Source organism: Ornithodoros turicata, unplaced genomic scaffold (assembly GCF_037126465.1).
Source record: "Ornithodoros turicata isolate Travis unplaced genomic scaffold, ASM3712646v1 ctg00001057.1, whole genome shotgun sequence".
NCBI classification, from domain to species: Eukaryota; Metazoa; Arthropoda; class Arachnida; order Ixodida; family Argasidae; genus Ornithodoros; species Ornithodoros turicata.
The window spans coordinates 243,233-270,069 of NW_026999453.1; the positions used below are offsets into that span (position 1 = coordinate 243,233).

The 26,837-nt window shown below is 44.8% G+C and overlaps 1 protein-coding gene across 3 annotated transcripts in view; it reads right to left on the reverse strand.

Moving 5' to 3' along the window:
* The window catches only part of LOC135376218 (uncharacterized), a 43,558-nt gene continuing 16,721 nt past the window's right edge, over positions 1-26,837 (reverse strand). The window contains exons 5-10 of one of the 3 annotated variants that reach the window (XM_064608821.1): positions 20,597-20,714; positions 12,801-12,872; positions 12,337-12,466; positions 10,538-10,648; positions 7,855-7,887; positions 1-1,359 (exon numbers count right to left, since the gene is read on the reverse strand). In XM_064608821.1, the coding sequence (XP_064464891.1) occupies positions 1,240-1,359; positions 7,855-7,887; positions 10,538-10,648; positions 12,337-12,466; positions 12,801-12,872; positions 20,597-20,714 (584 nt within the window). In that variant the 3' untranslated portion in view covers positions 1-1,239. The remainder of the gene's footprint in view (positions 1,360-7,854; positions 7,888-10,537; positions 10,649-12,336; positions 12,467-12,800; positions 12,873-20,596; positions 20,715-26,837) is intronic. The other 2 variants (XM_064608822.1, XM_064608823.1) reach the window with 2 other exon arrangements.

Below are 26,837 nucleotides of genomic sequence, written 5' to 3' on the forward strand. Positions count from 1 at the left end.
TGAACCACTCAATACGTTTATGAAGGGTACCTCTTATCGGCACGCAAAACTAATCCACTAGTAAAACCGCGATCTAGCGCATTCAGTCTGCTGACACAGTCCCTTGATGGAAGTAGGTGCACGAGGCAAATCACCTATTCGCTTTCTTCTGCTACGCATATAGTGTGCATGTTTGCTGGATTGCTGTAAATGGCCCCACTGATAAAAATGAGCGGCCACCGCGTCTGAGAGATCACATGTGCTGTTAATTTCCGGTGTCTTTTCTTGGCAGCGCACATGGAGTAGGTAGCGTCACAGCCCCGGGTGTCACCCAGCTTGAGTACAAATACTTGCTGGCGAATGACATAGCTCACTATCCGGACAAGCAAGCTGCTTTGAAAAAAACCCTACACCCAAAATAGCCACATATGAAAAAAAAACAAAAAAAAAACGCTTTATGTGCGGCAATCGCGTGCTGTCAAAGATCACGTGCCTGGCTTCAATCCAGGGGTACACGCCTGCAATGCTTTGCATAGACGTCATCATGGGAGAACGAAGGTTTGCAAGCGGACGACAATGCTGGTGGGTGACGTTATAGTATCCTGCTCCAGACGAACCATCGTAGTATGGAACTATTATTTTTTCTTTTGCTCTTCCCATTTCGGTCTGGGTGTGCTAGTGTCATCATTTACCAACTACCAGCGCAAAACGAATGGGTTTGTTGTATTCGGCATAGAGGAGGTGCTTCGTGTTCGCTCACGTTTCTGTTTTTCTTTTTTTCGAATCCCTGCGCAGTCTCCCTTTAACCTAACTCAACCGTACCATGTGTACAAGTGTTATTGCATGGTGGTATAGTGGAACTATTTGGCATTCCATTACTGCATTTATAATGAGTAATGTGTCGTGCTTATCTCTGTGCCGTCGTTCGCGATGGCATCCGCAAACCAAATTTAAAACCATTCGGATAACCTACACTTACAAAGTACTTTGACGGCACTCAATCAGCCTTGTTTCCAGTTGCATCCTACTTTACGCAAGCTCACGTTATAGCTCTTGTAGCACAGTTTCAACAATTACACACACAAGTGGCAAAGGAGCATCAATGTGTTATAGAATCACATAGTTCACAATTCTGAGCAGTTCTGCAACAGTGTCTCAATGCAGGGAATATTGAAAACAAGACAGCGGCAGCAGTCGCTTAGTCGAATCGAAGTAACGTGCACGACAAGACCAGGCAATCTTGAGCAGATGAACGCCACCTCAAGGATATTTTGCACAGGCAGCATCTTCGTCGTAATGACTGTCTGGTAGGTTCCAATTACGACGGGCCAGCGCCTTTATCTCGCTGTATTTCCTTCCACATTGCTCGAAGAAGCACAGCTGTAGGAAGAAAAGGAGAAACGGACGGTTGTTTAGAACAGAAAGCTGAGCGATTTTGTACTTTGATGACATTCCGTTGACTTGTGACAATTCATGCGTAAGCCAGACGGGGAGGTGCGTTAATGATAGGCTTATTTAACATGCTACTTCTCTGAAATCAGGGGCAGGAAGCAGTTTTGCGCTACACTGAGGAGCATGTGGCTACTGGCCTCTGCTAGAGAGCACTCGGGTTTTCGCCAGATAGAACGGTGAGCGCACCAGAGCGATATTCGAAGCTCTCAAGATCCGTGGCAGAAAAGAAAGCCGTGTCAGTGCTCTTTGCATTGAACTTCAATTACGAGAGATTGCTTATCTAAACGCGTCTCATGTGTAGCCACTGTGCTTGTATTCCCTTCTTCCCCTCCCATTTCCCTTTTCTTTTGCTGCGGTGCATAGCATAAACTTCAGCTGTTACTCAGCGCCTATGTTGTGTGGTTCTTCCTTCGTCTCGATGGTTGCTGCGCTGTGTTGCTGCGTTCATTAAACAGACCGTACCATGGAAGTACAGATAGATGAACACCTGTGTCCGGATCCAGGTCGTGGTGCAATAACATGAATCGTAAGAGACTTATTCAACTTTAGACCTGTCGTCATTTCAGCTGAGTCGTTCGTCACGGCACGCGAATTCTGTTTTTTTTTTTCGGCAAAAATAAACTTTCATATGACATACGTAGACCTGTACATGAAGACATGCGAGGTTGTCCAAACTATTTGGATAGCGAATTACTTTTCCTAGTGTATTGTGGAAACACAGCACTATTTGAATACAATATGCATCTCCGCGGCTATATGAAGCATTTTTATTTCATGCCACGCAACCAGGGAGTGCGACGGGAAACAGATGCTAAAACGATAAACGGTATCTACCTGAATTCCATAGGAAACGAAAATAAAGAGAGAAACAATAATGGCTCCGTTACTAATACCAGAAACAGAAACAAAAAAATATATTTGCATTCGTCTTACGAAAATCGGAAACCAACGAGAACGAAACCCGACACCGAAAGAGCAGAGACACAAAAACAGACGAAATATCTTCTGCAGGAACGGAAATCGAATCACCAAATCACCATTATTAAATTAATCACCAAAAAACGAAAACAGTAAGGAACACAATAAGCGGGGATCTTCGAGGGACAAAAACGGAAAGAGTGGCTAGTAGCCACTAGTCCAGATGATGTTCCTATTTGGCCAATATTGATATTGATGAATAAAGGTATGGATCAGCAGGCGTTTTATGAAAGGCTAAATAGACGTTCATTAAGGCTTTAGGCCGGTAATAGTTAGTACGAGCTCATCCTGTTAGAGCGACCGATTTCTCGAGAGACTTCAGTGGCAAAGCGTTCTCCGAACCTGCGTTAGACTAATGTTGAAAATGAAAAATAACTTGCTAACACAATCATCAGTGATCGAAGCTATAAAATGACGTAAATGCGTCATGTTAAACTCGCATAAATCGCTAATCAGCCTTAGACAGTGTTCCGCGGTGACGAGAAAAAAGTACAAGGTAAGGAACTTTGCTGACCTCCAACACGCTACAGCTTCGGAGACAAGCTCGGGAAAATCCTATTACGCTCCGAAAGGGAGATGAACACAACCGTCACTACTGAATGATCCAGAGTAGATGCCGCAGGGAATCCGACCCGACTGAATCTGAAACCATCTTGCCCCATAACGGAATGGAGTTCCTGTCGACCACGCGATGTCAGGCACAAAAATTGGATTACGGTGTCGCCCCGCTGGTCGCGTGACGGCAAAGTGGCGGTCCTGATGGCCAGGACAGATATTGATGAATAAAGGTGTGGGGCAGGAGGCGTGCTACCAAAGCCGACTTTTATTGAAGTTAAAGACGTTGTTAGCACTACGAGTTCAGGTTGGTAAAGGACCGAATTAAAGAGCTCGTAGATGTTGATGCGTCGATGCCGGCTGATGAACGCTCGTGGCCTCGCCGATCGCCTTTATGGATGCAACGATGAAAGCGATCAAAGTTCAGAGGTAGTGACGACAACGCTTATGATGCTCATACAATATTATTTTCAGTAACTCTTACTGTACTAAGTGTTACTTTCAGTAACACTCCACATAACGGAAAATGTCGCTTTCATGAAGGCCAACTAAATCATACGAATAGACGTAAGAAGGAAAGGGCAGGGAGGAAGATCGAAAGGGAGCAAAGGAGCTGAACGGCTCTGTGGGCGGCCGCAGGAAGCCATACTGAAGCAGCCGGGGGAGCGTAGCGTATTTTTAGCTGGTGAAAGCAGGCGCAGACTCTGAAAACAACTGGCAACGCTTGCTCCGGAGCTTCCGTTGGCTACAGATTTTGTCACAGTGCGCTTCAGTCGAAGCTCCTAGCCAAGGCTAGTCGAGGCAGTTGCGTTGATGTGGCGGTGGCGGGGCTGTCTGGGATGTGGCATCCACCCATCGAGATTCAAACTTGTTCGACCGCGTTCTGGCGGTAGTGGATGGTTCTGCTGATCATTTTCGAACTTCAGTTTCGCTGAGCCTCTCATTATTGTTATATTCAGCCTTAGCTTCTTAGTATTTCTCTTAAATATATTGAGCAACCAGGCTGTACTGAAAAAATGTTGTTACATGTATTGCGCGTGTTCTCAGCAAGCAACCAAGATCCCACGAAGGTCCTCAGGTAGCACAGAATATTAACCCACAAAGGCGAAGCGTTGTCAGGATTTTCCCCATATTGGCTGAAACTTGACACAAGGGCTCCATATTGCCAAGTGCGAGCCAGTAATGGGGAAAATGTCGACAATATGGGATACCATTGCAAAGATTCAACCAATATGGTGAAAATGTCTGCAACATTCCCCATATTACCCGTGTGCACCCCCTATTGGCTGAAAATGCAGAAAATGCGTATTGGTACCTATACCAAATGCCGAAGTAGCACGGCAAGATCGGACGTTGAAGCGTGTGAAATGCACTACTCAATGTGTTGTTACATTCAATAACTCCCCGTAGACTATTAACGTTGCTCGAAACAACATATCTAGCAATGTCACTGTAAGATGCACCGGATCTCTGCTTGTATACCTGCTGTAAAGAGTCATCATTTCACTTGCATTGCTTCGCGATGCCAATCGGTCGTAACCGCAAAACAAAAAGAAACGTTTCAAACATCATTTCAGCAAAATCACGCTAATTATACAAGGGCGTAAGACGTTTGTAGCGGTGACGACGATGGATGTGCCTTTGCAATGTCGCTACACCTGCATCCAGTCAACGTATGCCAACAATTCTGACAGCGTCAGTTCCTGTCAAATACTGTGTTTTCGATTCAGGCTGTGAGCTCTACTGTGATTACCTGCTATCTAGAGCTGTAAGGCCATTCATCTGTTTCTTTATGGATGCTACGTAAATGCTTTGCAATGCGAGCAACACGCGAATAAAATTTATTCACGCTATATCGGAAGCTCAGACAAGGTATTTCTGCTTTCTCCCAGCTCCATCGAAATACTACTCAGTAAAAATAAGACTGACAGTAAAAAAGAAATTGTATAAACGTCCGACGCATGTGTATATCTAAGACGACATCCCGGTGACATTCGAGCGACGTTCAATCAGTGCTTATATCTTGGATAGTCCAGGAACTTCCCCAGGATATATGAACTGCGGCTTATACATCGGAATGCAAGCATGCAGAGCGCGATAATCTGTAGGCGTACCTGAGACATGTGTTGTTTACTGCACCCTTAAAAAAATGGTGTACTTTAACTCATTTTTCTTGCCACATGTATAACTCCCTTTCGGAGAGTACAATCACTCTCAACAAAGGAGTTACTCCCTTAATTCCTACCGGAGAGTAATATTACTCTCCAGTAAGGCGTTAGAGCGTATCCCCACTCCCTACAGGTTGTGAGGAGACTCCCTTATTGAGAGTAATTGTACTGTCCAAAAGCGAGTGATATATGCTACAAGGAAAAGAGTTAAAGAACACTCTTTTCTTAACAGTGTGGGATCACAAGGATATCCGGATATTCAGGACGTTCGTGACCAGGTAGACATGTTCCAGGGATATTAATGAAAGAGGTAGATTTCGTTGAATCTGAACAACAAAGAATACGAAGACAACAGATGACTCAAACCAGCAGTGAAGCTTTAATGCGAAGGTAGCGCGAAAAGTGGAGCGTGGAATAACGTTGTCTCCTGCAAGGCTCGCAACCGTAGCAATCCTAAGCAGTCAGAGCTAGATTCTTTTTTTTTCTTTTTTTTTTACTGTTTTCTTCCCCACTTCGTTCTGTTTGTCCCGGTTTAGTATGTAACAGGAGAGCTTCAGGTAATTGTGCTTGTTGATTTTGCGAATGCGTTGCAACTGACAACTTAATGGGATAAATATCCTCGCGGCACTCGGCTCCCCAACGAGGAGTAACACGACACATGAGCTACGTGGATTGGGGACAGACCCGCTTACAGCCACAAATGTAGAACCGAGAACCGTGGCAGTCGTACGACTTTGCTGTTGCTGAAGTGGTCGAACGTTTGGGACTGATTTCGAGTACTAAAAAGGGATTAGCAAAAGTTAAACTCATAAATGAAATGATAAAATAACAGAAGGTTAGAATAGACAAATTGGAATACTAAGGGGGAATCAAGAGGGACTTACGAAGGAACTACTCCTAAATTCGCACTTACTATGCTAATTAATTAATTTATTCTATCTTTCAACACCATACAAAGTAGAATATCTTTTATGCTTTAGCATTACAATTCCCGAGTTCGAAAACCGTGATGTGATGTGTGAAGGGCCGGAGGAAAACCTTTCCGCTCCCTTCCTTATTCAATACCGGCATGCCTTGCAAGCACAATGGTAGATGGAATACCTCTCTACGGCAGCAAGGCCAGGGGAGGGGGGGGGAGAATGCTGCCGCCCTTGTTGTGGCTTTGCAGTTACTGATAGTGATTCTTAGGGGTGGATAGGTGTGGGTAGAGGTGGATAGCGTTGCGTAGTGGTAGTGGGTGCACGGTGTGTCCGCGATAAGCGAAAAAACAAGAGAACACGCGCATTCCGCCGCATTAATTATGCATTCATTAATCCTACTTCGAATTTCGCAGTGAACCCGTTCCCTGGGATAGCAGAATTTTGTAGCTGAAATTTCTTGTGTAAATAGTGCATACGTAATTCACTTGTTTTAGAAACTGCCAGTGGTCACACGCACGCGCACAAATTGTTCATCAATGTACTTGTTTCATGTATTTACTGTTTATTTTCACAGGTGCCTGCAGTATCTTGAATGGACTCCCCGCCAACGGACAACCGACATTCTTCCCCCCTCTATGTTGAACAGAGTTGATCCCATGCTCGCTTTCCGCATGCCACGAAACACATCTCGTCAGGATGCTGCATTAATCCACCGCATGCGCCTCGATGTGGCCTTTACAGCTCAGTGGCGTTACCGCTTGAGACAAATTGATTCTCCCACCTGTTGCCACTGTGGTGCTCTTGAGGATCTGGAGCACATTCTTCTTCATTGCCCTCACTACGAACCTTCCCGACTCACACTCTCCGAGTCTCTTCGTCAGCTGGACTCTGGCCCTTTCTCCCTACCGAAATTGCTTGGTCCCTGGCCCAATCCAGCCCAGCAACGCTCTGCGCTCAAAGCTCTTCTGACATTTCTGGACACCATCGGACTTCGATCGTTATTGTAAAGGGGCTCGTTATTTTATTCCCCCCATTCCACCAAGCACTGGGGTAGAGTATCGCCTGTTGCGATGAAACTCCCCACTCTCCAAGACCGAAAATAAAGTTGTTGTTGTTGTTTGAATGGGGTGATGGAAAGAACGGCGGTCTGTCCATGAAGTGTCTGCTTGCTAAGTTGTGATTGAGATCATCCCATCAGCTTGGTCTCAGTAAACTCAATAACTCAGTCTCAGTATCAACTACGTGGTATTATAATACGTGGTATTATAGTATTATACGAGTATTTGCCATTTTAGCGTAGCACAGCCGCTTTTAACACAGCCAGGAGCGTGGTAGCGCACGAGTGCGAGACATTTTAGGCTATCCTGAGGGTTGTGTTACATATCCATCAACTCTATATTTAGATATGTTTTGAATGTATGCTAGTCGAATGAAGATTGAAGGACAGACCGAGCTCTGGAAGGGATGACGTTTTTAAGACACTTGAAACGGGTGCGTGAGCTGCAAGCTGCGTCATCGGAGATGAAACAGGCAGTTCTCTCTATAGACATCAAGAAGCTAAGTGTCTGCGTCGTGTCTGTCTGTGTCTAAGCGTGCGTCCTTTGGGTTGTTTTTGGCACTTCGATTAATATTGTGGCATCAATGTCCTATAGTGACACCATAAAGCATTGAAGAGTGTTTGACGGAATGCCGAATGGTGCAGCCAGTTTTCACGAAAGATTCTGGTGCTTTCTGTCAATCTATCCGGTCATAGCGTAGCTAATAAAGTTGGTTGTCGAATTATAAGATAAAAGTGCACGTACCTCATGGTCGTCGTCGAAGCATGCTTGTCCGGACTGAAAGGCAATAACGAAATGTTAATCAGTTTTGTGACGCTCTCGTACATTTGCATCAGTTCATAGCACACAGAAAGGTACAAAGGGAAATGTTTTTATTTTACAGAATAACATTTTCTGTGCCCCATAGCTTGATGGATACATAATCATACAAAGTTCGGCACCAACCCCTGATATGAGAACAGATAGGAAATCGGCCATAGCATTTGTTCCCTTTAGGACGCTACGCTACGTCACCCTACGCTGCATGACGATACGTCATCCGTAGACGTCTCACTGACGGAGGTGTCTGCCGTGGCCATGGCCGTCATATCTCACACAGTGTGCTTCAACATATTTACACACTAGTACCCCGTCTAATGTAAAACTTGGCATATGGGTTCACGTAGGAGCAAATGTACCCTGCTTAAATTGGGGTATGTAGTTATTCATTCAAAATATCCTGGCACAGCGTCGATGTATTGTGTGCACCGGACTGTATTGAAAAAGCGTTCTGACATGTGTTCCCACTGTTCGACATGGCCCAGAACGGTTCTCAGCACCCCCTCAAGGTTTTGCCAGGATTTTCCCCATATTGCATTAAACTTGGCAATAGGGGCCCCATATTGCCAGGCTTGAGCCGTTAACAGGGAAGTGTCGCTAATATCGCCCTCTATTGCAAGTGTGCAACCCGTTCCAACGTTATTCTCTGGTATGTAAAGCAGCACATAAAAGTCTTGTGTTCTGTTTTCTAAAAGCGCTCTGAAAAGTTGACAGGGCAACAGCCAAAAGACAGCAGCAGATTCGTTCAAACGGCACGATTGTTATGACCCAGCAGGAAAACACTGATCATATACTATCGCCGTGTTCCGCGCATGGTGTTCGTCGCATCGCTAATGACAAGAACGGTGCAGCGGAACTAGACGCCATATAACAATGGCACGGGGAAAGAATCCGCGCCGGTTACGCTGTATTGCGCTCTTCCAACATTTTCACATTATTGCAGCCTCTGCCAACGCCTCTTAGCTACAGAAAGTCTGCTTATTACCTCCTCTCCCTTCTCTACGTGGTCATATATAGCCCGTCTGATTGCGGCTCGCCCTTTTACGAATCCAGAAACTCCGAAATGATTGCAACTAACTTGGAACCTGTAGAGACGAATGTGTAGATATAAAGTAGAACACATTCCACAAAATTAGTCACAAGAAAAATATGGGACAGTTTTGAGCTTTATTTTAAAGTTTTCCCGTTTAGTACGCCTGGACTGCTCGCAGACGTTAGTGCTTCATGCCGTGGTTACGACGGCTGAGAGCTTTGATTTGATGTGTTTGGGTTAGCGCAGGGAACAGTGGTAAGAAGTTTCTATAGAACGAAAGAAAATGATGTTCACAAAGATGCTGGTATGCTAGGCTTACAATGAGGATGTGAGGGATTGAGTTATTCCCCACAGTGACTGCATTCGGGAGGGTCTTCTTCCCGTAAGAGATATCCGTGTGTTAAATAGATGTGTCGCAGGCGGAGCCGACAGGATAGCTCTTCATACCGTTGATTGGATGCAGATGGAGGAGTGTATCCTGGGTTTTATAATGTGTAATGTGCTCCTTGTCAGTTGGTCCCAAAACCTCTGCCAGTGTCTGCTGCTTTTTAAACATAGACTTTTGATGGAATGTCGAAGGGCGTTATGTCGTTTCTTAGGGCAGCAGGAGCTGCTCGATCGGCCATTTCCGGGTATACCAAGATGGCTGGGTACCCAGCAGAAAAGTAACCGATAACCCCTTTAGATACAGTGCGTGCTAGCCTCTTTGCACCATGGACAATGAATGACACAGGTAGTCTGTAAGCAACTTAAAGAATCTGTGTATATGCCTGATGATTTGATTTTGTAAGATATAATTAAGGGCTAAAATTATGGCATACACTTTGCTGTGAAGACAGACATGGTTACCTTCAAACGACGTGACCTTACAACAGTGCCAGTGACCATACCTCGGTCTTTGAACCATCCGTGTACAGCTCTACATGGCCGCCAAAGCTATTCTTTAGCACATCAAATTCCTGTTGCAGTATTGTGTTTCACAGTTTCACGTTTGCTGTATCTGAAGAGGTACATGTTCCATTTTGGAGGGCGCTGCCACGGATATTTTTTTTTTACTTCACTCAAGGATGATAGAGTTGTACTCTGGAAAGCTACAGTGATCAACTGCTTGTTACATTAGAATGCTAAAAGAAGGCACAGCTGAAGGCCTGTTCAAGAAATTGAGTACCTGAATTGTGTACCTTTCACACATTGATAGGCATGGTTCTGGGGGTGCACCCTGATTCTTAATACATATGAAGCAGCCAGGTAAAACCCGCGTTGCTCTAAGGACCACTGATTTGTTTCTATGTATGTTTGTTCTATGTTTCTATGTATTGGCGAAGTTCTGAAATCTCCGTTAACTAAACGTAGTCCTCTGCGTTGTACTGGATCCACTGTGACGGCCGTGTGAACCGTGCACAGAAAATTCATAATCCAATTTGGAAAAAAACAGTGAAGACGTATATCTCTTTAGTGTTTCACAATCTGGATTGGCTACCGCTGCGGAAAACACTATTCTGACTATCACGCCACGACCACGGTTGAGCAGGCTTTATCCATCTAGGTAGTGTTCACTCAGCTCTGTGCACTTACAGTCTGCGGAGCCTTGCATGGACCAAGGAAGATGATGTGATGTATAATGTCATATCCCACCGAAATCCCACACTGCGTGGTACATGATTGGCTCACTACAGAGACTTTGCCCTAGAACGGTGACAGACGAGATGTGTATTCATCACTCACCATATCATTGTCACACATCCAACATGAAAATGACACCCATGAGCATTTTCAGTAAAGTTTCAGAATCAAAAGCATTTGATGAATTTTTATGGAGCCCTTATTTAGACTGAACTATAACGTTTTATTTTTAGTTTACTAGCGCCAGGAGCTCACGCAGCGCCTCACGCCAGACGCGTGCGTCGGATCAAGCCTGAAATGAAATACATGTGATCATCCCTACGGCTGAGTCTTTCTTACTCAACACCTTATGTGGCACAGTTGTGTGGAGTTTAAAAGAGTATTCTACTTTCGGCATGGATATGAGGACGGTTCTTGCCGAAGTCCGCCTAACACGCAAGGAAATTCGTCTGCCTCGACGCCACAGGTGCAGCGTCCAACGTTGCTCCATAGACGAAAACGTGCTGGGAGAAGGCAATGCATTTAGGACAGGTCCTGGTCGCACGTCACAGCAAATGTCAACCCACACGTGACCATAAATGTGGCCGCACCAGTGATCGTTTGTAAACAGTCCGTTTACTCTTTTTGTGCACTGTTCCGGGCGTCTTTCGACCTCGGTAGTTATATTCACCCGATACATGACACCCGTTTTCTACATGAGGTCTCCTACTGTTGACCACTTTCAAGGATGCGATGACGACCTACTATTACACACTGAGTCGATGCGATTGGCTTAAACTGCGGGGAAATCTGCTACTATGTCTGGGAAGAAGCATCGTATAGTGGACGTTGGCAAAATACGTTCGTCTTCTGGCTTGAAGCCAATCGGAATATGTCGAGAAGCGCTAAAACGACATGACCTCAAAATGATGTTGTCAATGCTATGACGCCACGCGTAATCTTGCTTCACGCGTGTTTCCTAACGTGGTGTCTAAGCAGAGACCTCGTATTTTCCACTTTCTGGGCTTCTATCAAACGCACACAGAGGACACATCTTTCAGCTGATATAGCTGAAACGGTGTTGTAGCTGAAACCGGTAGTACTCCCATATAAATGAATCGTGCTTTTCCTAAAGTGCCTTCAGGTGTAGTAAATAATGAACCGTTTAGTGCTGAGACCGAAATAGCACTGACATACTTGAGTTGAGGAAAAAATGTATACACGCCAGGAGTTTTGTTTCTCAGCGAGGTCAAGGATCCGCCTGAGGTAGACGACTTGCTTTGTGAGTGGCGTATTCATCGTGTCAGTAAAGTATCACTAATCATACGTGAATGTGGACACCCTGGCAACCACTCCACTAGGTTTGCCTTAAACCTGAGTGTAGGATCTATTCTTTGGTTCTATCAAGAAGCGGTCCGTCCGTAGTACCAGAGCACCTCATCACTAATAGTCTGCTGCTGAGACGCTTGGAGCTCGCACAATACTAATCAATCATTAATACTATCGATCGCCATTAAAAACGTTAATGCCGTCAATTCTTCTGGCCACTTGCGTCACTTCTTTGGTCACGCGCGAACCAATTTCCTTGGAAATGCGGTTACCGGAAAATGAAAAACAACGTATTGTCATGGAAAAAAGTTTAAAGCCATTCTAAGAATCGAAAAAAAATCGCTGTATTACTTCGCCGCACTACGACCTCGTCTACATTTTCATAATCTAAACAATACGAAAATACCAAGTATATGATATTTTTTTCACGTAGTGATGCTTACCGGCCTCCTTCCATACATAGTAGCGCTCGTCTTACAGAATTCATCTATGCGGAATCCCACTACTCCTGAAAATGTAGGCGCGTTTTTCGTGTCTGTCGTTGTGTGGCATAGGCTTCTATTCAAGTCCTCCCTGTAAATAAACAGGTGTAGTCCTAGATATTGTGCGCGTCTAATAGATATCCATTTTAATCCACGGGATATTTCAGGGATGTACTATAAACATGTATATCCCATCCACATGTCTGAGCACGTCTAGTGGACGGAAATACTGGACGTTTGTGACATCCATCAGAATAAAAAATCTCCGCATATGACACAGCACATTTAATGTCAGTCGCGAAAGACCTCAGCGATTTGTATCCGCCCAAAAAAGTTACCACCTTCATCGGCTTGCTTTGAATCCGCTATCTTGGAATCTACCGACTCATCCGCCGAGAGAAGCCATTATGAAACATGACCCTTACTTATATGCAGGGATGAGATGTTGGTAGCACTGTTCAAGATGTTCGACATCACATACATCCTCCTTCGCTATCCTGCAAAACGAGAGTCATATGGTCATGTGAGTTTATCGACTGCCTCAGAGACTTCGTGGCGCACATGCGGCAATCTCCAACTGCTGCAAGCGTACAATACTTTCACATACATTTAGATCACCTTGCTGAAGAAAACGACTTGGAAACAACGGCAATCCGGAAATGCTCAGCGCAGCGAAATACTTTTGTGCATTTTTCTTCCTTTTCAAATATTTTCGATTTCTTCCTGCGCACATGATACTGTGATGATGCGTCCACCTGTGCGTTGACGCGCGTTCACTTAGTTCTGTTATACTCTCTAGTTCAAATATAATTCTTACTCTCTCCGAACTGCCGAGACAGACTTCATCCGTCTCTTAGTTCGCCGGCAAAAAGCAAAGAAGCATGAAAGCAAAACGCACAAGGCTATCTTCCGACAGCAGCAGCATACTGTGAACTCCTTCGGTCGACTTTGCCGCTAGGGGCGCAACCTTTTTTTCTTTTTGCATCGCAGCCGTGCGCAGCCAACCCTCCCCCTGCGCCGGCAATTACCTCATGCATATAGTACATGGGTGTACACTTGAAAATATTTTGTGTTTCTGCCATTCTGTAACGTGAATTACAGATGGTACCGACAATGCTGATAATATGGACTGCCTATGACTCCCCTGCTCACGCCAGTATGTCGTACTGACAAAACTACAGACAGAACATACTCCCCTCCATTGCAAACACCTTCCCGAACCGTACTCTCCGGATCCCTTAACGAGCTGCGCTCCTCCCTCTCTCTCACACACAAAATTGCTTGGTCCCTGGCCACATACCCCCCCCCCCCCCTCAACCCACGAAAGCTCTCTTCACCTCTATGGGTACTACAACACATAGATCCTTATTGTGACGGATCTCATATTTTCATTCCCCGCATCACCACACGTAATTTATTTATTTATTTTATTTATTTATTTATTTACCCTCAGGGTTCTTCATTACAGAGGGGAGTGGGTAATATATTGAAAATAGACATACACATATGTTATACAAAAAACAAGAACAAGAAATGCAGTTGATCAAAATGCAGGTTTCATGGACAAATAAGCACACGTATCAAAACAGGTATCAAATACTATATTCGCTAAGTGCATTGTTGAAATGAGTGATAGAGCTGATGTTGGAAACAGAAGAAGGAAGGTGGTTCCACCTACGTGCTGTGCGCGGGATAAACGAATCAGCCAGTGTGTTAGTTGCAGCTATGGGAACAAACACTGTGAGAATGATCTACTCGCAAGGATATATAATGTGCAGAGGAAAGAAGTTCGTTTTTTAGCGACATGTTGTGATAATAAATTTTATGAAACAGAGAAATGCTAGAAAAGTCGCGTCGGGACTGTAATGATTGTAATGATAAATGATTCTTCATTAGTGTCACGCTGGATGTTCGATGGTAGTTGCAGAGAATGAATCGCGCGGCTCGGTTCTGCACTTGCTCCAATTCGTTAATCAGGGTACGATTACTAGGGCTCCATACAGCTGAAGCATACTCAAGATGGGGTCTAATCAGCGACTTGTACAAGTTTAGTTTAAGGCTACTAGGGACACGAGAGAAGTTACGTTTAAGGTATCCGAGCGTACGATTGGCCTTATTTATAATGTAGCAAACATGTGGTTTACCATGAGAGGTTTGAAGACAGGATTACACCTAAATATTTATAAGAAGATACCTGCTCAAGTGGCACGTTATCAATGCAGTATGGTTCTGCTGGCGACAGTTTACGTGTTATTCTCATGTGTTTACATTTTGCGATGTTTAATTCCATTGACCATTTCTGACACCATAGTGAGATCGCTGTTAAGTCGGACTGAAGCTGTTCAACGTCATCGGTTGTTTTGATTTCGCGATACACAACGCAGTCGTCGGCGTACAATCTGAGAGACGATTTGACAAAGCCAGGTAGATCATTAATATAGATTAGGAATAACAGAGGACCAAGTACGGACCCCTGCGGTACACCAGAGGTAACCGGAGGGGGAGATGGATCATGATTATTGACAGATACAAATTGAACGCGGCAGGAAAGAAACTGTTCAATCCATACTAAGATTTTCTGATCAACGCTAAGTTTGCTTAGTTTGTACAGGAGCAGAGAATGAGAAACTTTATCGAATGCTTTAGCGAAATCTAAAAAGACGCAGTCTACCTGGGAGCTGTGGTCAAGGATAAGGGCAAGTTCATGAGTCAGTGAAACTAGTTGCGTAGCACAAGAGAAAAATTTACGAAATCCATGCTGATGAGGACAAAAAAATGAGTGAAATTCCAAGTGATTGACTAAGTGTGTTCGAAAATTTTACATGGCACACTGGTCAACGATATAGGCCCGTAACTCAAGGGTGAACTTCTATCTCCGGATTTGTACAGCGGAATCACCTTCCCAACCTTCCAATCGGATGGAACACAACCTTCTTCTAGTGACTGTTGAAAAAGTGTCGAAAGTACAGCGGCGGATGAAAGTGAAGTTGCTTTAAGAAATTTGCTATTGATTCCATCAACGCCTGCCGAAGATGACAGTTTTATCGCGTCAATCACCTTCATAATTCCAACGATGTCAAACACTAGGGGATCCATTGGAAGAAGGTTAACTGATATGCTATATGACATATCTACAGATGCAGTGTGAGAAAATGACTTAGAAAATTGATCATTTAACACGGAAGCGCACTGATCAGGCGGAATATCATCACCACTTGGTTGTTGCAGCTTAACATCATGTTCGCCCCCATCTCTGAAGACACTCCAAAACTTCCTGGGATTCTCTTTTAGCATGGTCGGCAGAGTTTGCTCGAAGAAAGTATTCCTTGCGTTTAAAACTTCCTCTTTATATTTTTGCTCAGTGTAGTAGAATACGGCCCAACGTTCTGCGTTGCCAGACTGCTTAGCGGCACGAAATAACCTTTTTTTCTTATTTCGCAACCTCGTGAGATGAGTGTTGAACCACGGGGAGTCAGACCGCGAGAAAATTCTGCGTTGCGGAATGTATTTTTCCATGAGAAACTCCACAAAGTCTCTGAACGCGTTCCAGTTTTCATTTACTGACCGCGTGTGACATATTTGAAGAAAGTCTGACGACCATGCTTCAAGCAAGCTGTTGATAGTTGTGAAATCAGCATTCTTGTAATCCCGAATTATTTTACTCTGCCTTACTGGACATGGAGTAGACATGTTAAGCTTAAAGTGGATGATTTTGTGATCACTGAGACCAGGTAAGCACGTCATAGATGACAGGTAAGTTGGCGTTGTAGTGAAGACGAGGTCTAATGTTGATGAAGTGACCTCTGTTACCCTAGTTGGCTCTTTTACAAGTTCAGTTAAATTAAAGTCTAAGCACAGGTCTAAGAATTCATTACAGTCAGAAGAATATGGTACAACACATGGTGATTCACGCTCCCAAGTTATATTAGGAAAATTAAAGTCACCGAGCAGGAATAAAGGTAATGCTGGATAACGAATAACTACCGTATTAAGGACATCATGAAGTTTGCACATGAATGAACGATCCATCGATGGAGGACGATAACAGACGCCCAAAACAAAACGGACGTGTTGACAACATATTAAAACCCAAAGTATTTCAAGATCACAATCAATGTTCACGATAACTGCGTTGAGGTGTACGGCTACTGCCACGAGGACACCACCACCAGTGCCCCAAGCAGCACAATCTACTGAAAGTCGAGTGCAATAGGGGTGGACGGGTAGGTGGAAGGCCTTGAACACACTCGTGAATCTAAAGAACATTGATAAGACACATACCGGCCACCCCCATTGCACTCGACTTTCAGTACACTGTGCTGCTTGGGGCGTGAGCCTCTATCAGCGCGGAAAACATTGTAATCACGTTCACACCTAAATAACTCACGGTTTGAGATTAATGCACGTTTCAGTCAGCACAACTATAGATGCATCACATGAGTCAATAACTGAGCAAAGATCGTCACGCTTGTTTACAACACTCCGTATATTGGTGTACAAAACAGTTATTTCATTTGTAGAACTATGACCATCACCCTCTGCGAGTGGTCAATTAGGCGTGCGTTCGACGACGCTTACATACGAACCGCGTGCCTCATTACTCGAACTCGCAGAATCCAGCGTTTCTCCTGAATTGATTCTGTTCTGGTACCGTGAAGGACTAGTATTTTCGTAGACAGAGTCAGCTTCACTATCATACATAAAACATTTGTTGTCGATGTATAACTTATTGTAGCGAAGCTTAAAAGGACTGTTCATGCTCTTCCCATATTCTAATAGCTTTTTCCTAGCAAGACGAGTGGGTAGAGAAAAGTCTTCTGCAATGCTGAATTCACTCTCTTTTAGCTTGTGCCGCAACTGTAGCACACTATCTTTTACTTTAAAGTTCGCGAAGCGGACAATAATGGGCCTGCGTTTATCATTACGGAAAATACCGATCCTGGGGATCCGGTAATGGGGTAGAGCATCGACTGCCATCGACCATGGTGGATGAAACACCCCATTCGTCCTCTCAATATTATCAATACAGTTCTGTGTTGAGAATATTAAGAGATGGACGAATCTAGAATTTCTTGAATCCGAATTCGAATCCAAGGAAGGTTCTACGAATTCACGAGACTTACGAATCTCGAATCTTTCAGTCCTTTCTTTAAAGAGAGTTCAAGAGGCCAGGGAACAAACTATTCTACTGAAAGGTGCTGACTTTGTTTAATAAAACACAAAGAACATTTCGGCAGAAAACATAGCAACACAGTCAGCACAAATTATTGCAGTAACTTTGCACCAATATTGCAATGCAATGCAATTCTGCAAAGAGGCGGCTGCACAAAATTTGTCTGCTTTGACTAGTGGGCTGCACTGGTTATGCTGTGCTCTCAAACATGTTTCCTGTAAACATGAAAGTAGAGAATATTCAATAGATTACATAAAATATGGTTTCTACACTCTCAGAAAAAAAGTGAGTCAAAAGGGTGTCAAACAATGCTCGGACACCGTCGCGAACACAGAAAGCGTTGCAGCGACACCTTTTCTCGCTCGTATTTAATGTGGGGTCTTAGGTGCACTCCCTTCATGGAGAGGTGTTAGCCTCACTCCCCTAACGAGGTTCTTCCAGACTATGCAACAGTACAGTCTGGTATCCTTATTTATTTGTTAACTTTACCGAGACACGCCTGTAAATAATAGAAGAGATGAACAAGCCTGTGTCTAGCATGGCAAAAGTAGTTTTGTTCCTGCAGAAGGCATTTACATTTCGCAAGCCCTGGCAAGCCCTGGCTGTACCAAAAAAATCCGTTTGTGGCAAATATTCTTGGAAAGTATCCAACATTACTCACCGAGGAACAGATTCTGCAATTTCACGAGCAAGCTGGTGCCTATTTCCTACATATCTACCGCACAATATATGAGCACAAGGAAGTTTCCTTGTGCTCATAAAGTTTCTTAAAGAGATTCTACAATGTATTCTTTTCTCTTTAATTGTAACTGACACTTGGATCGGTCGTTTCATTGGAGGGAAAATGTCCGTGGAAATACTCTCTAAAGAACTAAGAAATGGAACGTTCGGTACAAAGGGATATGTGTTCTGCAACGCTAAGCGCAGATGCAGATGCAGATGCACTTTACTGCAGATGCAGTGCGAGTTCATGAGGCGTATGTCCGTCACCATTACAAGACTTTTGTGCTCTAGGGGCAGGTTGTAAAGTGCATAGTGCTGCAATCGCAATGAATGCTTCTGAGGAGTGTTCTGCTTCCGTAGTTCTATGGGACTCTACCTTAACTATTGAGCAAGACTGAGAGGCACTGCGCCTGTTGTTCGTGTTTTGGGGCGCGGGCAGTATTGTTTTTGTAACGCGGTGTAGCGCAGATCGGTATCTGCACAAAATAAGTCCAATGAAGTAACACTTAATGACAGGGTAGGAAAGAGTGCTTAGTGTTCTCTGTGATGTGCTTGTTAGGCAGTCAAGGAAGCACATGCGGGAATGGTGCCAGGGTAACACCCTCACGGAGGGGAGTCGAGGACTACTTTATCAAGGGAGTCAGTAGAACATCCTTAGAAGGGGAGTAGACCAAAGACTACAAAGGGAGGCATATGTGACCAGCGTGAACACCCCCAATAGAGTTTCTCATACTCTTTTTTTTCTGAGAGTGAAAGATCATGCTGAGCGAGATGTATTTTTATAAAAAGTGCACACCTGAGTCTTGTGACTAGTTTCTGTAACTAGTATTTTGTCTTTTTTACTCTCTCTCCCTCTTGTGTGTCATAAGCGGCCGCAAGGTTCCAAGCTGACCAGAAGATAATTAACCCATTTGCACAATCCTGATTATGTGATAACATTTGGAACACACGGACCTTGTTAGCCCCAATAACACAAAGCAATCACGCTTTTGCGCCGTATATTGTGGATGTTCTTTCACCGGTGTGGACAGGTTTTCTGATGGCACTGCACCTTGTTTCAGCGATTCATATTCAGCTTCTCTTTCGTAGTCGCAATTGTGGCAATATTCACTAGAAACACGAGCAGTTCATGGCACCGCACCTCCTTTCCATTCCGGCGGTCCGATTGCTTCGTGCGATAAAAAAAATCCGTCTCGTCACTTGAGACATATGCTTCCCACTAAGTCTAAAAGTCTGTCCACAAGACCTGCTGTACTTAGTCCAATGTTGACAGGGTTGACAAAACGTCGAGTGATGTCGCGGGACTCGTTCAGCCCATCAACACCCGATCCTCAAGTTCTGCTGGTTCAGGAGCAACAAATTCACAGGCACGCTGTTAGCACATGCAACGTCAGACATCCCATACTGACCACAAAATACACAAAATACACGACAAGCGTTGCTTGTTGTATATCTTCTTGGACGGTCATACCTCTGCAGCATCACATATGTTATGAGTAACGTACATGTCTTGACTTGAGACAACTAATCGCTTAGCATACTAAAATTGGTCATCGCATTATTACGGAACGCCTTCGCATACCAAGTTTCGCAAGTTTCAAGACAGTGTATACCAGAAGTCTCAATGTGTAAGCCCCAAGACAAGGGTGTAGCAGCTGTGTTTCAAACACGCTATATCCTTTGTGATGAAATCAAGGAGGTGCATCATAATTGGCTTACCGGAGCAGTGGTAGTACAGTTCGGATAATCGTACCCCAGTCGAAAAAAAAGTAATGGGTCCAATTGGAAAATTTTCAATTGGATCCAGTTTGTCGACCAGTTGTGTTTTCGACACCCATTTGACCAATTGGACCCGTTCCAAAAACAGTTGTTCTTCCCATTGTACACCAAACTGGTGTTCCAATTGGTCGACCGGTTGTGCTTTTGCCGCCTATTGGACTGAAAATCAAATGAACCTATTCAGGACCCAGTTCGTGCTCCCACTGCATTCGCAATTGGAGTTCCAAAGTTGAAATAACTTTCCCAAACGCAATGCATGCGTTACGAATACGTATTCGTAACACACGCATTGCGTTCAGAAAAGTTTTTTACAGCGAAACAGCTCCAACTACAACTTCTTTGTAACAACTACAAGGATGTAAGTAACTACACAACACAAGCTCGCGTTGTGTTCTTACGTCGCGTCCTTGTAGTTGTGCCTATAAGCTCATGCTTCGTCGTCATGGACCCGGCGGACAAGCTTTCCTGTGCGTGTCCTGTTATCTGTATAGCGTGTACTTAGTGTATACTCCGTTGAATTTGGATATTCTCGCATGATCGACGTACCTGACCAGGGTGGTGTCCCACATAGATTGTACAATAGCTTGATATGAAAAGGGAGCGTCGTAGAAGATGTTGGGCTCCAAGCGTCCTCCACAGGGTCCTTTTCCTGTGTAGTACCAATCTGAAAGATGTCAGTACATTGAAACAATGAAGACTCAATGAAGGACACAATGAAGATATCGTGATACTCTATCGACCACAGTTGATCGACCACAATTGAAGCATCACGAATTTCCGCACTAGAACGCTCCGGCAGAGACAGCCGTTGCAGTCTAAAGTTCCGCCAGCAATTCACTTCGCTAGACACATCTTGCCTGACCCAAACATACTCGGCAAGTTCTAGATAACATTTTTGCATTTCAAATTGAAATTCGGAACTGAACGAAACCGAAGATGGCCACTAGCACCTTCAAGTAAAGTAGTGTGTGAGCTGAATGAAATAGTTTCGATTTGTTTTTCACAAACACAGCAGTATGTTGTGAGGCTTAAAGGGAGAGTTCAGAACGATCGGGCAAAAAATGATGCACGTCATACCTGCCGAATAATATCCGCTTATACGTACCATAAGTCTGGTGGGTAGGATTCTGGCGGATCCGTAAGAAAATATGAAGGGAAGTTGCTCAGGACGAGAGCCCCCGATAGCCGTGGAGTGTTTGAAAGTGTTTCAAAAGTTCAAAAACAGTTGAGTGAAGTGACAATGGAGACGAGACAAGTACAAACACTGTCAGAGACAATGAACAACAACAATCATAACAATCGCCGAAATATCGGCGACCCCCGTCGTGAGGCACGTGCCTTCACACCACAGACTTTCTCCCACCTGTGTCAAATTCGGCTTCAAATCGGGATGGAATGAACCCGAAACAGGAAGCTGGAGAGATTTCATTTTCATTTACAGTCAACCCTCAATTTATGAACACCCTCGGTTCCCCGAAAAATCGTTCATAATAATTCATCGTTCGAGCGATTCATAAATCGAAAATTCCGTTAGGTGAGTACTATCGAGCAAATGGAACAGTATTTCCGAGTTGTTTTTTGTTTATAATGCAATATATTGTGTAATTTTGCTTTCGACCATGCCTTCTGCTGTATCAATCTCACAAAGCACAGATGTTATCGCATTCACACTGTTTATTATGCAATACTAAATAGTGTAATTTTGCTTTGGATCATGCCTTCCGCTGTGGCAATCTTGGAAAGAGGAGATGTCAGCACGTTCGCACTCAACTGTCTCGGATTTCCTCTGGGCTTTTTAACCTATGTCTATTAATCTCCGGGTGAGAGCGGACACCTTATTCGTGAATTGAGGTCAGGAACACTTCTGCAAAAACCCGTTTGTTGTTCGGATTTCGAGGGGTTAAGAACCGAGGGTGCAATACCTGGCAAACGTGTTGTCTGTTCAAGCGTCATTCATGAGACCACGAATAATCCCTTTGAAGGTTTTTGTTGGCCTCGGAACGACCCGTTCATAAATTGAGGGCAAAAACGCTGGGCAACTCCTAGTTGCCAGAAATTCCATTCATTATTCGAATACCGAGGTTCATAAAACGAGGGAAAAATGCATGTAAAAAGTTTGGGTCCTCGTGCTAGTGTTCATAAAACGAGGGAATTCATAAATCGAAGGTTCATAAATCGAGGGTTGACTGTATTTCATTCTACACAAAATATATCACAAACTAGAAACCATAGACATGGAGGAGCCAGAGGGAAAACACCCGGTTGCAGGCTCCTCCATTAGAGACATTTCTCCTCCCCAGGTCCACCGCGCAGAAGTTGTAGAGGAGATGGTGTTCCTTTACATGAGTCCTGACCGGCGATGATGCAGTGTCCCAGCGGGCAGATGGTCGTGGCGTCACGCTAGGACGGTGCCGGTAGAACTGACAAGCCAGCGCAGCAGCTCGTGGCAGCAGGGGCACATCGTCGTCGTCATCGGTGGACACAGGACACAGTACACAGTACTCCCCCTCTCAGACTCGGAGCGGGTAGAGACACGGTGACAAGAGGCACGGCGCAGGAATCACGGCTAACTTGGCGGACGCTGGTGGGCTAAGAGTACCGGAGCGTCGGGGAGGGTGGCGAAGTCACGCAGAGCGTGTTGCGATGGGGGCGACGTAAGCCGTAGTCACGAGCGTGTTCTGGCGTTGCCGAGCTGACGCGTCGTCAGGGCGAGTGACCAGCGGCTCGGAGATGCGGTGAGGGAGCACGTTGCTCGACCAGGTACCGCTGGTAGATCCGGGGAATACCATCACGATATACGTGAAGGCCTGGCGAAGTGTGATGGACCACGGCGTACCGCAACCGCTACGGGGCGTCGAAGCCGAGTGAGAAGATGGTGGCCCCTATTACGTTACGAGCCCCCGGTGTAACGAAGTGCTTGGGGACTCACGAGTTTTGCCGTAGCGCCATCGACTGCTGTCAGCACTAAGTTTGGTGGTGGTGAGGTGGGCCGAATTGATGCCTGATATTGACGGTGGTTGTCCAAATTTGGGTTGGTAAGATGCCGAATTTCGCCGAATCTGGTGTTCTTCGTCCGGGTCGCCAAATGTAGAGGACGATGGTCTTCCTCTACACATTACACATGTCCTGACCGGCGATGATGGAATGTCCCAGCGGGCAGATAGTCGTGACCTCACGCTAGGACGGTGCCGGTAGAACTGACAAGCTAGCGCAGCAGCGCGTGGCAGCAGGTGCACATAGTCTTCGTCATCGGTGCACACCACACAGTATACCACGCCGGTCGCAACCGCCGTGTAACATTCCGGAAACACAATAGACAAAGATTTCAGATCACACTGATGAATAGAAACAACTTCTACGAGCACAAAACAGCGCTGGAATGGTATGGCTTGTAGAAGCACCTCCGAAAAGGCTCGCTTGTAGAAGCTAGCCTTTATCAAATATCAAAAGCAGTTTTCATGACTTTTGAAATTTTAGATCGAAAACAAAAGGGGAACCCTTCGAAACAGGTAGGCAAATATTTCACAAATAATGAACCCCATGAACGAACGCAGCTCCTAATAACCCAATATACATTTCATTCGGCTCCTGCCTACTCAATGACGTATATAAATGCTTTCAAACATGATAACTCGCACGCCTCTCTCGACCACGCATACGCCACATGGCTACGTAGCCTTTTGCAGTCCGATCGCGGGAGGAGCTCTACGCTCTGGAGGGACGTGACGTGACGTTTCAGATTCCCAGCCAATAAACAAGCTCTATTATCAGCGGTGAGGCGGAGTGTTCTGTTTGCTTCTGGGGAACTACATTTTGCCATCCGCCGTTTCGAAATTAAGCGTCATGAAATCTCTCTCCAACATCTCCGTCTCGACTAAGCAATACTTAGAGCCTAATGTTGACGCGAAAGTCAGTAGTTGGGCTGCTATCACATGACACGATTCGCACCCGGGTACCTCCCAATTACGACGTGACATGGCCAGCACGCACTAACCACTGAGTCGCGCGAGCTGGTGACGCGATGCCGCGTGGTTCAATCCAAAGTACCCCAGCCCAGTCGTCTGAACCATTCGAAGGTGACCAAGACGACGACCATCGCTCACCTGAGATTCGGGAACTGTAGCGCCGTATATTCATTCGCGCTTGTGTGGTGCTGCGTGTAAGGAAACCTGTTGCGTGTGTGATACCTCAACTGAACGCAGAAAGCGACAACGGTGGTGGACAGCGGTACCAGCCTGTGATCTGCCTGCGACCTCACGCTAACGCTACAGGGTCCGCACTCCCTGATTCGTTTCACTGATTCGCGTTTTTCCAGTTTGAAGATGGAACCGTTTAGGGGTTGAATATAATATGATTAACAAACATCTAGTCAACTTTCGCAAGTGAAGTAAAATTATTCGTGGAACCCTTCTTCATAATTGGTGAGGAAAGAGCCAGGTCAAAATGACGTCAAGTGAGATCACAGGGCGGAGCTAAGAAGCGACAGAGTGCATTGTATATATCATCCGCATGCAAGCGCATTTCGGATTTCGGCGATAGTAAGTACAACGAGCTGTCACTGCCTAAGCTTTCACTAATTTAACGGAGAGAAATGCGCACCTTGTTTACGTATTTACTGCCCCTTTAAAGCAGCATGGAAAATGGGGAAGTTCACTCCTTGACCGCGTTCAAATATCTCAAAACTGTCCTACCAAATATTTTTTGGCCTATGCGAACGTTTGATAACCCTCTATTGCGAAGCTCTCAGCTTATCTGTACAGGTCGCGTGACAAGTCAAGAGAAGGCGTCGCATGATCTAGCGAAGCACCTGCATCTTCTCACAGGATGGATGCCACTCAAAGGGGCACGCAGGTTCACATGAAGTGTGCGAGAGGACCGCCTGTTGAGTTTCAAGTGACAATCATTATGCGAAGATACGCAGGCAAATCTGGAATTAAGTACATATCAGACATATAGCGAATATCTTACAGCATGCAGTTGACATCAGAAATGGTCAATAAATTGATATTTGAATGCTCCTTGCGCAGTGTGTTAAGGCAGGAAAGTAATGTGTCATCAACTTGAGCAATACTAGATTGGCCAAAAACACCGAACGTGTCTCTCCAAACAACAAAATGTGTGGATGGCGTTTCTTATTGCGAGGCGAGTGAAGTAGCAACGCTGACTACATATTGTCAACATGATTCGTATATATGGCCGGAGTCCTAGTCTTCTGATTACATGCCCGTATATATCCATGATCGCTTGCTTTTGACGATCCTTACCAGCCGCATCTCGCCTTCTTGGGGTGTTTGTGATTTCGGGAGATCGTCGTTTGATTTACCGTTGTTTGTTTGTTAGTATGTATCTGTCACGTTCGTGGCGCTGTTCAAGCTTTGGTTTCTTTGCGAAAATTCGAACTTTATGGTATTAAGCTGTCCGAGTAGAAGTGACTTTCCCTGCTCGCTTAAGATAAATTGTGTCCTTTTCCTGCGCTTTCTTCACGCAGGGACAATGCAATTGAGTATTTATCATTATGTAATAATTATCTGATAGCAGAAATGGGCGTCTGTCAGTTTCTTAGCGTGTGCCTCGTTATTTTATTTTTTCTCTTATAGCCATGCAAGCAAAAGTGCATGTAATTTTCGCTGCTCTTTTCTTATTTTCTCTACTTTTCCGCTGAAGAAAGCCTCCTGGTAAAAGCTGAATAGTGTTCTATCAGTGGAAGTGGGGTTGTTTGTTTGATTTTGTTGGGAGTTCAAAAACTTGATGAAGTAAGCAGTGCTTAATTTTGCAGTCATGGGTTTTTGAGCAGAAATGCTGGTATCTGAGCACGGAGTAGAAATTCCTATATTTCTCTGCTCCCTAAGAAACTTTGTCCGTCGTTTTCCGAGCAAACCGCGTTTAGTTTACGCAAAATAGAAAAATGAAGTTGTGTACGCTCTATATGATTTTCTGTCGAAGGCTTAGGTCATTCCCCGATGAGCAGTATTTTGTATGTGATGTCGCATGTCTGGACTTATTCAGTAGTGTCTTGCAAATTTTACCCTTCGCTAATACCTTGTTGCTGTCATGTTGTGCTAGCCGCGTATAGCGATAAGCGGTGATTCTCGGATTATTCCTGAGCGGTTCGACTTAAGCCTTTTCTCTGCTCACTTAAGGAAATTTGCATCCCTGGGGCCCTATCCTCGTCAAAAGTAATCGACCTCGATCACTTTACGTCACAAGCTGTAGGGCGGGGCTGCCACGGAATACTCCGCCCTTAAATCCCGCCCGTTTCAATTGAAATTTATACCTAGTTTTCCTTCGCAGCCTCTCGGCCCTAATCTCGGACCGTGACCCTACGTCATTTTGACGTAACAATGACGTAAAAGATTAGTTTCAAAGCCGAAAAGTAATCTAGCGAAAGAGGGTCGATTACTTTGAGCGGCGATGGGTTTCGTGATGGGTCCGTATGTGCATTTCCGTTTATTGTGTTGTATAAAGTCTGTACGTGCTCGTCACAACAAAAAATTCATGTCTTTCTTCGTTGTGTTTAATGATGAGAAAAAAGCACCGCGTAACACCGTTTCTCTGCGCCGATCGCGGCATCGTATATGCGTGAAAGCGGCGGGCTTTTCGAAGCGTCGTCCGAGCCGTACGTCGTACAATCAATGTTATTGCAACGTAGCGGCGTGCACACAAAAAACTCATCGATCAAAGTTCACTGTTTCTTGAGTAAAACTATCAATGCTCATTTGCGGTATCATTACCACCCCCACAGCTCACGAGCAAAAGAAGCATATTGCAATGCGAATTATCATTTCGC